The 12,308-nt window shown below is 33.8% G+C and overlaps 1 protein-coding gene across 1 annotated transcript in view; it reads right to left on the bottom strand.

Moving 5' to 3' along the window:
- Positions 1-12,308, bottom strand: part of LOC107689764 (lysosomal-trafficking regulator-like) — a 105,407-nt gene that overhangs the window by 45,194 nt on the left and 47,905 nt on the right. Inside the window, exons 12-19 of the mRNA XM_016487908.1 lie at positions 12,078-12,187; positions 10,312-10,678; positions 9,316-9,472; positions 8,098-8,271; positions 7,814-7,974; positions 5,885-6,075; positions 4,042-4,290; positions 220-393 (exon numbers count right to left, since the gene is read on the bottom strand). Coding sequence (XP_016343394.1) covers positions 220-393; positions 4,042-4,290; positions 5,885-6,075; positions 7,814-7,974; positions 8,098-8,271; positions 9,316-9,472; positions 10,312-10,678; positions 12,078-12,187 — 1,583 coding nt within the window. The remainder of the gene's footprint in view (positions 1-219; positions 394-4,041; positions 4,291-5,884; positions 6,076-7,813; positions 7,975-8,097; positions 8,272-9,315; positions 9,473-10,311; positions 10,679-12,077; positions 12,188-12,308) is intronic.

Genomic DNA, 12,308 nt, shown 5'->3' with positions numbered 1-12,308 from the left:
AAAAAAAAAAAAAAAAAAATTCCAGCTAATTTATGATATTTAATATGTATCAAAAGATTTTTAATTAGAGGAACTATCATGTTCAATTAACAGTCATCTTTAGGAAACTTTGACCAAATAAAAAGCAGAATCAAATATTACGATTTTCATGCTGCTGCTTAATTTTAAATTGTCATTATAAAAATATTGTTAATATATAATGCGTAGGCTAAAACTCACCTTCAGAACGTGGTATCCCACAATGCACTTGGGCTTGATGAGAACCTGGTGAATCATGGAATAGCCGTGGTAACACTGCATCTCATGAGTGCGATGCTGGTTGGTTTTAACCAGAGACAGCAGCAGCTGCAGCGCCAGAGATTGAGTTTTCTCACAGTCGCTCAACTCTACCGCCTACGAGAACCAACAGACAGACAGAAAGAGTTAAGCGCAATGTGATTCTGACGTTCCTGCTGCTAAAATCACTGTATGCGTGAAATACATCACATAGTGAAAATGAATTGGGCTATCACTTTGTTTTCATGCTGGCAATCTTAGATCAGTGTTATAACACACAGAACAGAGGAAGCCTCAGCTAACAACACTTGATTGTTAATGCTGCCTGCGAAACAAACATGATGTGCACCAAACTAAACAACCTAACTCAACTAGATCCATCTGCACTAAATTATTTAATCATTTAATAAATGTCAGTTATTTGGCATCATACCCAAGGACGAGCATCTGTTGCTATTTTAATTAGCACTGCTCCTCAATTATTAAAAATTATTTTTTTGGTCTCACTAAGCATGGTTCACCCTAGTTGCTTTTCAACATGTATGGTTTAGATCATGTCAATAATTTTTCTTACTCAAAATTATTGAGTAAACACCACAAATGTCATGATTCTTTGCTAAATAGAAAGTTCAAAAGAGCAGCATTTATTTGAAACAGAAATCTTTTGTAGCATTATAAATGCCTTTACTGTCTGTCACTTTTGATCAAACTAATGTGTCCTTGCTGAATAAAAGTTTTATTTTTCTTACTAACCCCAAACTTTTGAATGGTAGTGTATGTTAATTTAAAAACAGTAATATGCGCTTCTGTGTTTTTGTTATCATGACAGACTGATCTGAAATGAGAGAAAGAGAGAATGATAGAAACACAAAGCGAGGCTTTGAGATGACTGTCGAGAGCTGTCTGAAGGATAATGTGAGGGAACGCAGTGTGAAAGAGAACGTCCCGGGCCAAGAACATGCCGACCAAAAATCCAATTTTGCCCTCTGAATGAAAGAAACATTATCAGATTACAATACCAGCAAAAAATGTGTACTGGAATATGAAGGAAAGACTGAATATACCTTCACTAGAGACTTTAAAGCATAATATTCAGATTTACCTCAGCCTCTCAAACAGTACTGCTTTGATTAAAAAGCACAGCCACCAGATACAGTCAGAGCTTTTGTGAATCAGCATTCAAGTTGACAAAAATGTAGTAAAAATTCCTGTATTTTTTACGTATATATTACATTGAAATGAAATAAAATATAGAAAAACGGAATCTTATTTTAATTCAGCAAGTTGCAAAGACAACATTTCTCATTTCTGAGCACTAAAATTACTAAAATTAATAAATACAAACTACAAAGACATACTTAAAAAAATACTAAAACCTTACAATTAAAATGAAAACAGAAAATATAAAAATAAAATATAATAGTAAAACTATAATAGCACATCCATTATTTTAAAATATCACTGAGTGGCATTGGTATAAATAATATAAATAATGTTTTAATAAAAAAAAAATGTATGACTGATTCAGAAAGTAAGAAATACTTTCACCTGATCATGATATCTCTGTTTATATGTTGAAACAAATACTGCTTTATTGTCTTTTTCTTTTTTTTTAAATCCCTCTTGTTAAAAAGCATCAACAAAAGGAGTTCAACTAAAAGATCTGGTCAAAATGCATAACCATTGTGTGTTTGTGTGCAGAAGTGTAAAAAAAAAAAAAAAAAAATTCCAGCTAATTTATGATATTTAATATGTATCAAAAGATTTTTAATTAGAGGAACTATCATGTTCAATTAACAGTCATCTTTAGGAAACTTTGACCAAATAAAAAGCAGAATCAAATATTACGATTTTCATGCTGCTGCTTAATTTTAAATTGTCATTATAAAAATATTGTTAATATATAATGCGTAGGCTAAAACTCACCTTCAGAACGTGGTATCCCACAATGCACATGGGCTTGATGAGAACCTGGTGAATCATGGAATAGCCGTGGTAACACTGCATCTCATGAGTGCGATGCTGGTTGGTTTTAACCAGAGACAGCAGCAGCTGCAGCGCCAGAGATTGAGTTTTCTCACAGTCGCTCAACTCTACCGCCTACGAGAACCAACAGACAGACAGAAAGAGTTAAGCGCAATGTGATTCTGACGTTCCTGCTGCTAAAATCACTGTATGCGTGAAATACATCACATAGTGAAAATGAATTGGGCTATCACTTTGTTTTCATGCTGGCAATCTTAGATCAGTGTTATAACACACAGAACAGAGGAAGCCTCAGCTAACAACACTTGATTGTTAATGCTGCCTGCGAAACAAACATGATGTGCACCAAACTAAACAACCTAACTCAACTAGATCCATCTGCACTAAATTATTTAATCATTTAATAAATGTCAGTTATTTGGCATCATACCCAAGGACGAGCATCTGTTGCTATTTTAATTAGCACTGCTCCTCAATTATTAAAAATTATTTTTTTGGTCTCACTAAGCATGGTTCACCCTAGTTGCTTTTCAACATGTATGGTTTAGATCATGTCAATAATTTTTCTTACTCAAAATTATTGAGTAAACACCACAAATGTCATGATTCTTTGCTAAATAGAAAGTTCAAAAGAGCAGCATTTATTTGAAACAGAAATCTTTTGTAGCATTATAAATGCCTTTACTGTCTGTCACTTTTGATCAAACTAATGTGTCCTTGCTGAATAAAAGTTTTATTTTTCTTACTAACCCCAAACTTTTGAATGGTAGTGTATGTTAATTTAAAAACAGTAATATGCGCTTCTGTGTTTTTGTTATCATGACAGACTGATCTGAAATGAGAGAAAGAGAGAATGATAGAAACACAAAGCGAGGCTTTGAGATGACTGTCGAGAGCTGTCTGAAGGATAATGTGAGGGAACGCAGTGTGAAAGAGAACGTCCCGGGCCAAGAACATGCCGACCAAAAATCCAATTTTGCCCTCTGAATGAAAGAAACATTATCAGATTACAATACCAGCAAAAAATGTGTACTGGAATATGAAGGAAAGACTGAATATACCTTCACTAGAGACTTTAAAGCATAATATTCAGATTTACCTCAGCCTCTCAAACAGTACTGCTTTGATTAAAAAGCACAGCCACCAGATACAGTCAGAGCTTTTGTGAATCAGCATTCAAGTTGACAAAAATGTAGTAAAAATTCCTGTATTTTTTACGTATATATTACATTGAAATGAAATAAAATATAGAAAAACGGAATCTTATTTTAATTCAGCAAGTTGCAAAGACAACATTTCTCATTTCTGAGCACTAAAATTACTAAAATTAAAATTAATAAATACAAACTACAAAGACATACTTAAAAAAAATACTAAAACCTTACAATTAAAATGAAAACAGAAAATATAAAAATAAAATATAAGAGTAAAACTATAATAGTACATCCATTATTTTAAAATATCACTGAGTGGCATTGGTATAAATAATATAAATAATGTTTTAATAAAAAAAAAATGTATGACTGATTCAGAAAGTAAGAAATACTTTCACCTGATCATGATATCTCTGTTTATATGTTGAAACAAATACTGCTTTATTGTCTTTTTCTTTTTTTTTAAATCCCTCTTGTTAAAAAGCATCAACAAAAGGAGTTCAACTAAAAGATCTGGTCAAAATGCATAACCATTGTGTGTTTGTGTGCAGAAGTGTAGTGACAGATAACTCATTCCACACGTTCCTGATCTCTACTAGTGATGAATATGCAGACAAACACATACCCGAGCAAACAGGAAGACAAAAGCGCCGGTGCCTCCGATCTTGTGCAGGACGCTGTGTAGGCCGAGAGCCTGGCAGGGCATCATGGTCCTGAGGAAAGGAGGCTCCAGGATGGAGCTCTGAACCTCTTTGGCACTGAAGGGCCGCTGGGAAGCCACCGTTGACTTGGCCTGGCCCTTCAGACGGATCACCGGCTCATATATGGTGTAGAGAGACGGCATGCTGGGGGCATAAACTACTGCTAAACTCTCCTGCAAAAACACAAATGCACATATGTTGAGATGCAGGCAAAGGAAAAGTATTTTTCTTGTTCTGTTTGAAATGAAAGTTCAATGTTGCATGCAGGCTCTAACATAGAGATCTGAAGGTGCGATCAGATTTGCAGTGTGGGACTAAATGTGAGAGTAGTAAGTGGAAGCGAGTGGTTTTCCTAACAGTGAGGTTTGCCTTCTCTACAGTAATGGAAATTCTTGACTGTCCTAAAACATAGGCTTCATTTTTTATGCTAATATATTATTAACCCTATAAAGCCTACTGTTTCATATTTACTAAGTGAATTTCTAAGGCCTGTAAATAATCAACATGTTCAAACTTTGCTGTTAAACCTGTTGCACACAATTATGCCTTCTGTTGCCTGATTGATAGTTTAGAGTTTTTTTCAGCAAGTAAAAGGTCTTTTAGTAAAATTGTGCAAATGTCCACCTTCAGCTCTTGCTTCACGCATCTTTTTGTTGTTAAATCTTTATTTATAAAGTAAATGCAAGAATATCTTTGATATTGTTAGTAATATTTCCAGATGAAGCAGCTTGGCTTTACTTGATTCTCCATCAATCATTTTGTAGAAAAATCAGTGCATCTCAAATCTGATCATCAGGATCTTTTGAGGAGCGTTTATTTGTTCATCTCTCAATCATCATTGGATTGCATTGCATTATATGTTTTGATTACTATCTAAGCATCTCATCTTACTCAGACCTATTATTGGAGATACAGAGTGACGACTGATATTTATATCATTTTATGTAAGTATCTGCTGTACTGTTATAAAGATCTCATTGATTTACATTAGAAGCTTCAGAATTTCATCTTACTTTTTGGCCATATATAAATATCAGCATCTGCACCAAATTAAGTCATTTTTATCAGTTTGGGCCTCTGAATAAAAACTGATTTTTCTCTTAATATTCTCACTATATCAGACTATATAAGCCATATATGTACCAAAGCATGATACTCGATAAAAACATATGCAAACTTGTTTTACATTTTGTCTAAAGATTTTCTTATTTATTTTATTGTTTAAGGTTCAATAAAGTCTTCCATTTCAAAAAATTTGATTTTCTGACTATTATTTTCATATATCAATGTTTTTCTTTCAATCTCGAGGTGAAATATCACTTGGACAGGTTACTGACAGATTTCTTTAGATAAATGTGTACAATACTTTATATTAGCACTAGATATTGTCAGAAAATATCTGAAAAAAGAAGCATATTCATCCATGAGAAATGAAGGTTTGTGCTGAAATGACTTTTTCTGATGGCAGTAATTATCGAGCATGTAATGCATTAGCATAGGAACACCTGGAACAGCATGTAGACGCGTAAAATCACCAGTAATTAAGATGTCAGTGGGTAAAACTGCACAGAGAAGGCACTTCAACAAGCAGCAAATGATGTACAAATGGACAAATAATGTTGCCTGCTTTTCAGTGGCAGTGAAGGAGATAAACGAGCTATTGAACTATGTCACTGTCAGATACATTTGCATAAAAGCCTTCTGGTGAAATATGTGACATTTGGGAAAAAATTAAATAAATTCATATTCATAGATGCAGTGGCTTACAATAAGAGGTGCGATGTCAATGTCTGTATTCCTCATGAGGAGCTCTCGTATCTGCTCACACTGAAGACCCTCCTGTGTCACGTACTTGGATACTGTCCCATGAGGCTTGCCGTACTTGCAGGGCATGATGGAGGTGAGGTCAGGACCGCTGGCAAACAGGTAAAAAGCCTCCGCAGTGTCAATTCTGGAGCCTAAAACAACCAATAACCAGTTTATATGTAGGCAAATATCACCGTTTATTACTGTATACTGTATTGTTGCATATAAATGAAATGATTAAATATAATTCTTCTGTGTTGTTTTAATGAAAATACAGTAAGGGTGGAAAACATGCCTTGATTAATTTAAATATGTCTGCATTTTTCACATGAATATAAAAAAATACATGAACATCATTTAAAAAATGAAGAATGTTATATGTTTTAAGATTTATATGAAGTTTTTTTTGTCACTGTTATTATTGTTTTTAAATATTAGTATTTAGATTTAATTTATTTTTATTTTGTTTTAGTTTTTATTTATTTCCAGTTATTAATTTTAGTGCACCAATTTAAAGTAAACTTATTTCAGTTAGTTGACAAGGCAACACTTCTAATTTTTGTTTAGTTTAGGTTTTGGATCTAACGTTTATATTTTATTGTATTTTATTTCAGCTTCATTTCAATTAACAAATATGTTTCTAATAGTTATAATAGTTGCAATATCAGCTTTAACAAATAATATAATAAATACAAACATTTTATGAAATTAAATTTTGAAAAAAAGACCAACCAATTTGTTTATGCAACTCTAAAAAAGATTCATTAAATGTACTTATGATAAAAAAAATTTTTCAAAGTTTTTCTTTGTCCATTTTACAAAATAAGTCCTTCAAAGTTTGTCTTGATAAAAACCGTTGTCTCATGACATAAAAAAATGGCAAGACCAAAAACATATATTTTACAGACAAGTTAGTGCAACAATATTGACATTGAGCTATATAATCTAAAATATGTGAATTGACAAACGTCAATAGACAAGAAAGAAAAATAATAGAGTGTGGTGGATGAAAAGCTGTGACCTAAAGACAAATAAACAAAGTGGGGGGAAAAAAAAAAAACATTGAGAGCAGCACTGCACCACATAACCACATTAGAGTGTTTCACAAGTTGGGAACGGCTGGACTCGGCCCATTCATGACCTAATAGTAGCAACAGAATGGCTATTCTGTTAAGAAAAGTGTGTTGTGTGGAGGGAATGTGGAGAATCTGTGGCTCACACACAGAAACTTCCAGCAGCAGGAAGATCCCACGTTACCAACAACATCACTGCCGCTGAAAGCGCATACAAATAATCTTTCCAACAACACGAAGCGGTGATATTTGATTACTATTTATATACTATTATTGTTTTTTTGTTGGTAACATTTGTCAACATTATTTAATGCATCAGCTAACTATTTCTCACAGCTTTTATTAATCTATACCCCATTTTCCACCACAATAAAATGTTTTTTTTTTTTTATAGGACTTTTTTTTAGGACTTTGAGATATAAACTGAGAATTCTTTTTTTTGTTTTTTTTCCCACACAACTGCAAGTTTCTCTCTCGCAATTCTTTTTTTTTTGTTTCCACCATGGAACAAAACATTTAAAAAAAAAAAAAAAGGTCATTGCAAGTTCAGAATTGCTAAAACAAAACAAAATCAGAATTGTGAGATAAAAAGACAATTAACTTATTTCAGTTAGTTGCCAAGTCAACATTTCTAATTTTTGTTTAGTTTGACATTTTCAGCAGTTTATTTTCAGCTTTATTTCATTTAATAAGTATGTTTTTAACAGTTTTAGATTTAATTAAAAATATATGTGCGATTGATCTGATGAAAACCACAAACATTTCAAAGGGGAGATCATTATACTGTAGGGAAGGTCTATGAGAACTGGTTTCATACCATTAAAGAGCAGCAGTGTGCCCATATCCCAGCGTGCACTTGGGCTGGCCTGCTCCTCTGAGGAGTGCTGATAGTGTCCAAGCATACAGTAGGTCTTATTACTGTCTGATGACAAACTGGACTTCCTGGGCAGAGTGAAGTCTAGCGAGACGTCACACTTCCTGTATGTGGCACAGGAAGGCTTGATTAAAACATGATTCTGACTGCATAAAAACTGATGTCTGCAGCCCTGGTTGAACTATCCATTTAAATCATCCACCAACTAATTGCAGTGGCAGACTCACCGAATGCCGCTCACCCAGAGGGTCAGCTGACCGTGGACGTTCTTCCTGCCCTCAGGCTGCTGTGTGTACGTGAGAGCCAAGTGCTGCCACATGCCTGTCGTCAGCACACCGTCTCCAGACTCCGCCTGGGCTAGCAGACCCGCCTTCATCTCATCGTTTGGATCGATGCAGATCCTGAATTCATAAACAAAGAGTTACTATTGTAATTTAGCATGGAAAACATAAACATACTTTTTGGAACTCATGCACAGAAACTACAAGCAGCAGCTGGAAGATGCCAACCTTGCAAATGAATAATTTTTTCCAAAAGCACACACATTCTCAAGCCAGTGTTATTTTACTATTATTTATTTATTATTATAGTTTTATATATGTTTTTTTTTCAATCATTTATTATTTTGAAATAGATTTTATCTTTATGTATTTATTTAGATTTTATTATTATTATTATCATTATTAAATATTGCTAATTAGGTTTATTTTTATTTCAATTTTAGTTTTAGTTTAGTATTAGTTAGTATGTTGAAAGTGAGAAATCTACATCTAAAAAAAAAAAAAAATTTAAAGGTGCACAGAGTATTCTTTTTTTTACCCAACACAAAACAGCATTCACAACCAATTTTCTTTCCAAAAATTATTACTGTAATTACATTTAAATTTATGCATTTGGAAGACGCCTTTACACTGCATTCAAAATATACATTTGATCAGTTCATGCATTCCCTAAAAAAATTGGTAACACTTTTACAATAAGGTCCCATTAACTAACATGAACTAAAAATAAGCAATATATTTTTACAGCAATTATTAACCTTTGTTAATTTGAGTTAATAAAAATGCTCATGTTCATGTTAGTTCACAGTGCTACTACTGTTAACAGATCTTCATTGCTACTTCATGTTGACTAATGTAGTTAACTAATGTTAAATATAATAATAATCAAACCCATGGCCTCTACTGTTTTAGCTACAGAAATGCTATTAGTTATTCAACATGAGGAAAAAAATATAATGTATAATGACACTTAAATCTATCCATTAGGAGTAGCTAAGATTATGCAAAATAGTGTTTTATATCAGAAAGGAGTTATAGTTGATTGCAATTTGCAGTGGATTGTGTAAGATCTACTGCCCTCCTGAAACACCACTGGCATCCACTTTTGAGGAGGAAAAATGTGCTTGGTGCAACTTTAAGTTCAAGTTTTGCCATGTCACTCACCTGAAGGTAAAGGCTCCGGTGGAGATGTTCACCCACACCTGAAGCATCAGCGCCTTAGAGCCCATGGAGAGGACATGGAGGAGACATCTGTCTGTCTGCTGCTCCGTGACATGTGCGGGACCATGCAGGACCTCCTCTGACAGAGACGCCTCCTCTTCTGCAACACACAGCCAAATTAACTCAGCAAACCTCCTCTTAGATATAGTGGGATGGTGTTCATGTTTCAGGGCTGTTATTGTTAACTAAAAATAAATCTATTCCAAAGCATATTTTCGGTAATTGAATTAAAGCTGAAACAAAGTAAAACAAATATTATATGAAAAACTTAAACTTAAAAAATGACAAAAACTGAAATAAAAAATAAAGAAAAATAAAAGAAAAACCCGAATAAAAAGCAAACACAACACTATTAAAAATTTAATTAAAACTATTAAAAATGTTGTCTGTAATTGAATTAATGATGAACTGAAATATTATATGCAAAACAAATTTGCCTTGGTAAATAACTGAAAAATTATTTTAAGGACTAATATAACTAAAACCTAAATAAACAATTTAAATATATATATATATATATAAAAAAAAAACCTAAAAATAACAAACTCACATAACAACATTACTAAAACTTAAACTATAAAACTATTAAAAAATATTGTCCATAATTGTTTTAAAGCTGAAGTGAAACATAATGATCAAAAACTTCAACTTAAAAAAACTTAAAATGTTGCCTTGGCAACTAACTAAAATAAAGTTTAAGTGCAAGTACTAAAAGTATTAAAACTGAAATAAAAAATAAAGATAACTAGAAAAGAAAAAAAAGACAAAAACAATCACACAACAATATTACTAAAACTAAAATTAAATTGAAAACTAAAAATACAAAAATAAAAGAATTCAAAATATTAATAAATGCTATAATATATAAATAATACTAATCTGCATTATAAATAAAAATTTTATTCTAATCTGCTCAAAAAATAATGCTCTTCTTCTTACCCTTCTTATAACGCCCATCCTCATCCTTCCCCGCTCGTACCCACAGCGAGGCGCTGAAGCCACTGGCCATGTGAGGCCAGCAGTTCTGTCCCACTAAGGGCAGGTGGAAGGGTGCCGTATGCCAGGGAGAGCTGCGCAGATGACCGGGCCTGCTCATGTCTGCTTCACCACAGCCCAGCGGTAATTTACCCCTCAAAAGAGTGTTTACTCCACCCTTACCACCAGCCGTCCCATGAGGCCTCATCCCAGGAGAGGAGCTCAAGCCGGGGACCCCTGCGCCAGGGATCATGGGAAAGGACATGAAGTAGAGCGGCTCTGTGTCTGCATTAGCCTCCACAATCTGAAGCAAGCCTCTCAGCAAGATCTCCTACGGATGATGAAAACAAAATAAAGATTTCTGCATTTCATGAAGAAAATATGAGCAGTGTTTGCTGAAATGTTGAGGTTTTATACTTATCATATAACATTGCATATAACATTGCTTATCATATATCATTCAAGAGTTTAGGGTCAGTAGGACTTTTTTTAATGCAAGCATGCATTAAATTTATCAAAAGATTTCTATTTCAAATAAATGCTGTTTTTTTAAACTATTTATTTTAACTATTCAAAGAATCCTGAAAAATACAATATATCACAGTTTCCACAAAAATATGAAGCAGCACAACTGTTTTCATCATTGATAATCAAATGCAAAAACAAATCAGCATATTAGAATGATTTCTGAAGGAAGACTGGAGTAATAATGCTGAAAATTCAGCTTTACATCACAGAAATAAATTACACTTTCAAATATATTCAAATAAAAAGTAGTTATTTTAGATAGGAAAAAATATTTCACTATACTAATTACTATTTTTACAGTATTTCTGATCAAATAAATGCATCCTTGGTGAGCAGAAAAGACTTCTTTCAAAACTTGTTGAACTTGAATAGCAATCCACACTGAAATTTGCTGCCCGACGTAATGCAATCTTCGCAAATATGACCAACTGACAGGTTTCATGAAATTCACACACTGATGACGTTCACGCTCTTCACCGAGTGCTTACACAGATACACACGGGAGCGTTTGAAAGCTGCGTCTATCAGCGGATCCCTAACATAACTGCTCATAGACGGATCTGCTGATAGACGTGGCTTTCAAACGCTCCCGTGTGTATCTGTGTACTTTAGACAACACTAACAGTAGGTGCCAGGAAAGAGCCTGATAATACAAGGATTAGATACAGCAGTTCAACATAAATCAAGAAAACACAAAATTCATGTTAAATGTCGAATATACAAGGGAAGTGTCAGGATGAACGCCTAGTCGACTAGTTTTCTCACAACTGACTAGATGATCACTGAGATCATTATTCTAAAGCTTTATATCTAGATTTATAATAATAGTCTTTGTGTTTTGTATCTTTAACCTACAGTATGTAGAAACCACATAAACCAGTAAATTAGAGCGTTAAAGACAGGAGAGGTGCTCAGAAGTAAAGGACTGGCAATCAGAAACAAAGTACATAAAGAGATGCTTGAAAAAACCGAATGATAATGAACGTAGCATGGTTGACTCATATCAGCATTGACAATCCAAAGGCTGGCATTCTGCATCAGTCCACTTTCTGACACTGTGTTAAAAATAAACCTGTTCGATCACACTGATCACATTTGTATTGTGTAGTTTCAAACCTTTTCCTTTTCTGTGGACAAATATACAGATGCAGTGTTTTTGGCACACAATACCACATTTAAATGCTAAGTGGGGTTGCACTTACAGTGGGCGGAGTCTTCTCCAGGAAGAGGCGTGTCAACAGGGCAAGTTCCTCCGCTGTGATCCTGTCACTCACCATGGCAACGAGCAGCTCCGTCAGTATTGTCTGGCACTCTGCATAGAGCAATTAGACCATTGTTTAAGGGCTTATTAACATGCTGCTCTCATCAAAACAAAACTTTTTTTTGATCACCATGAAAGCAAAATGGACTATTCTTTTTTTTTGGAATATTGC

The sequence above is a fragment of the Sinocyclocheilus anshuiensis genome, unplaced genomic scaffold (genome assembly GCF_001515605.1).
Source record: "Sinocyclocheilus anshuiensis isolate Anshui unplaced genomic scaffold, SAMN03320099.WGS_v1.1 scaffold1637, whole genome shotgun sequence".
Taxonomy (NCBI): domain Eukaryota; kingdom Metazoa; phylum Chordata; class Actinopteri; order Cypriniformes; family Cyprinidae; genus Sinocyclocheilus; species Sinocyclocheilus anshuiensis.
Note: the sequence above shows the minus strand (reverse complement) of the source record. Positions and strands in the feature narration are given on the sequence as shown.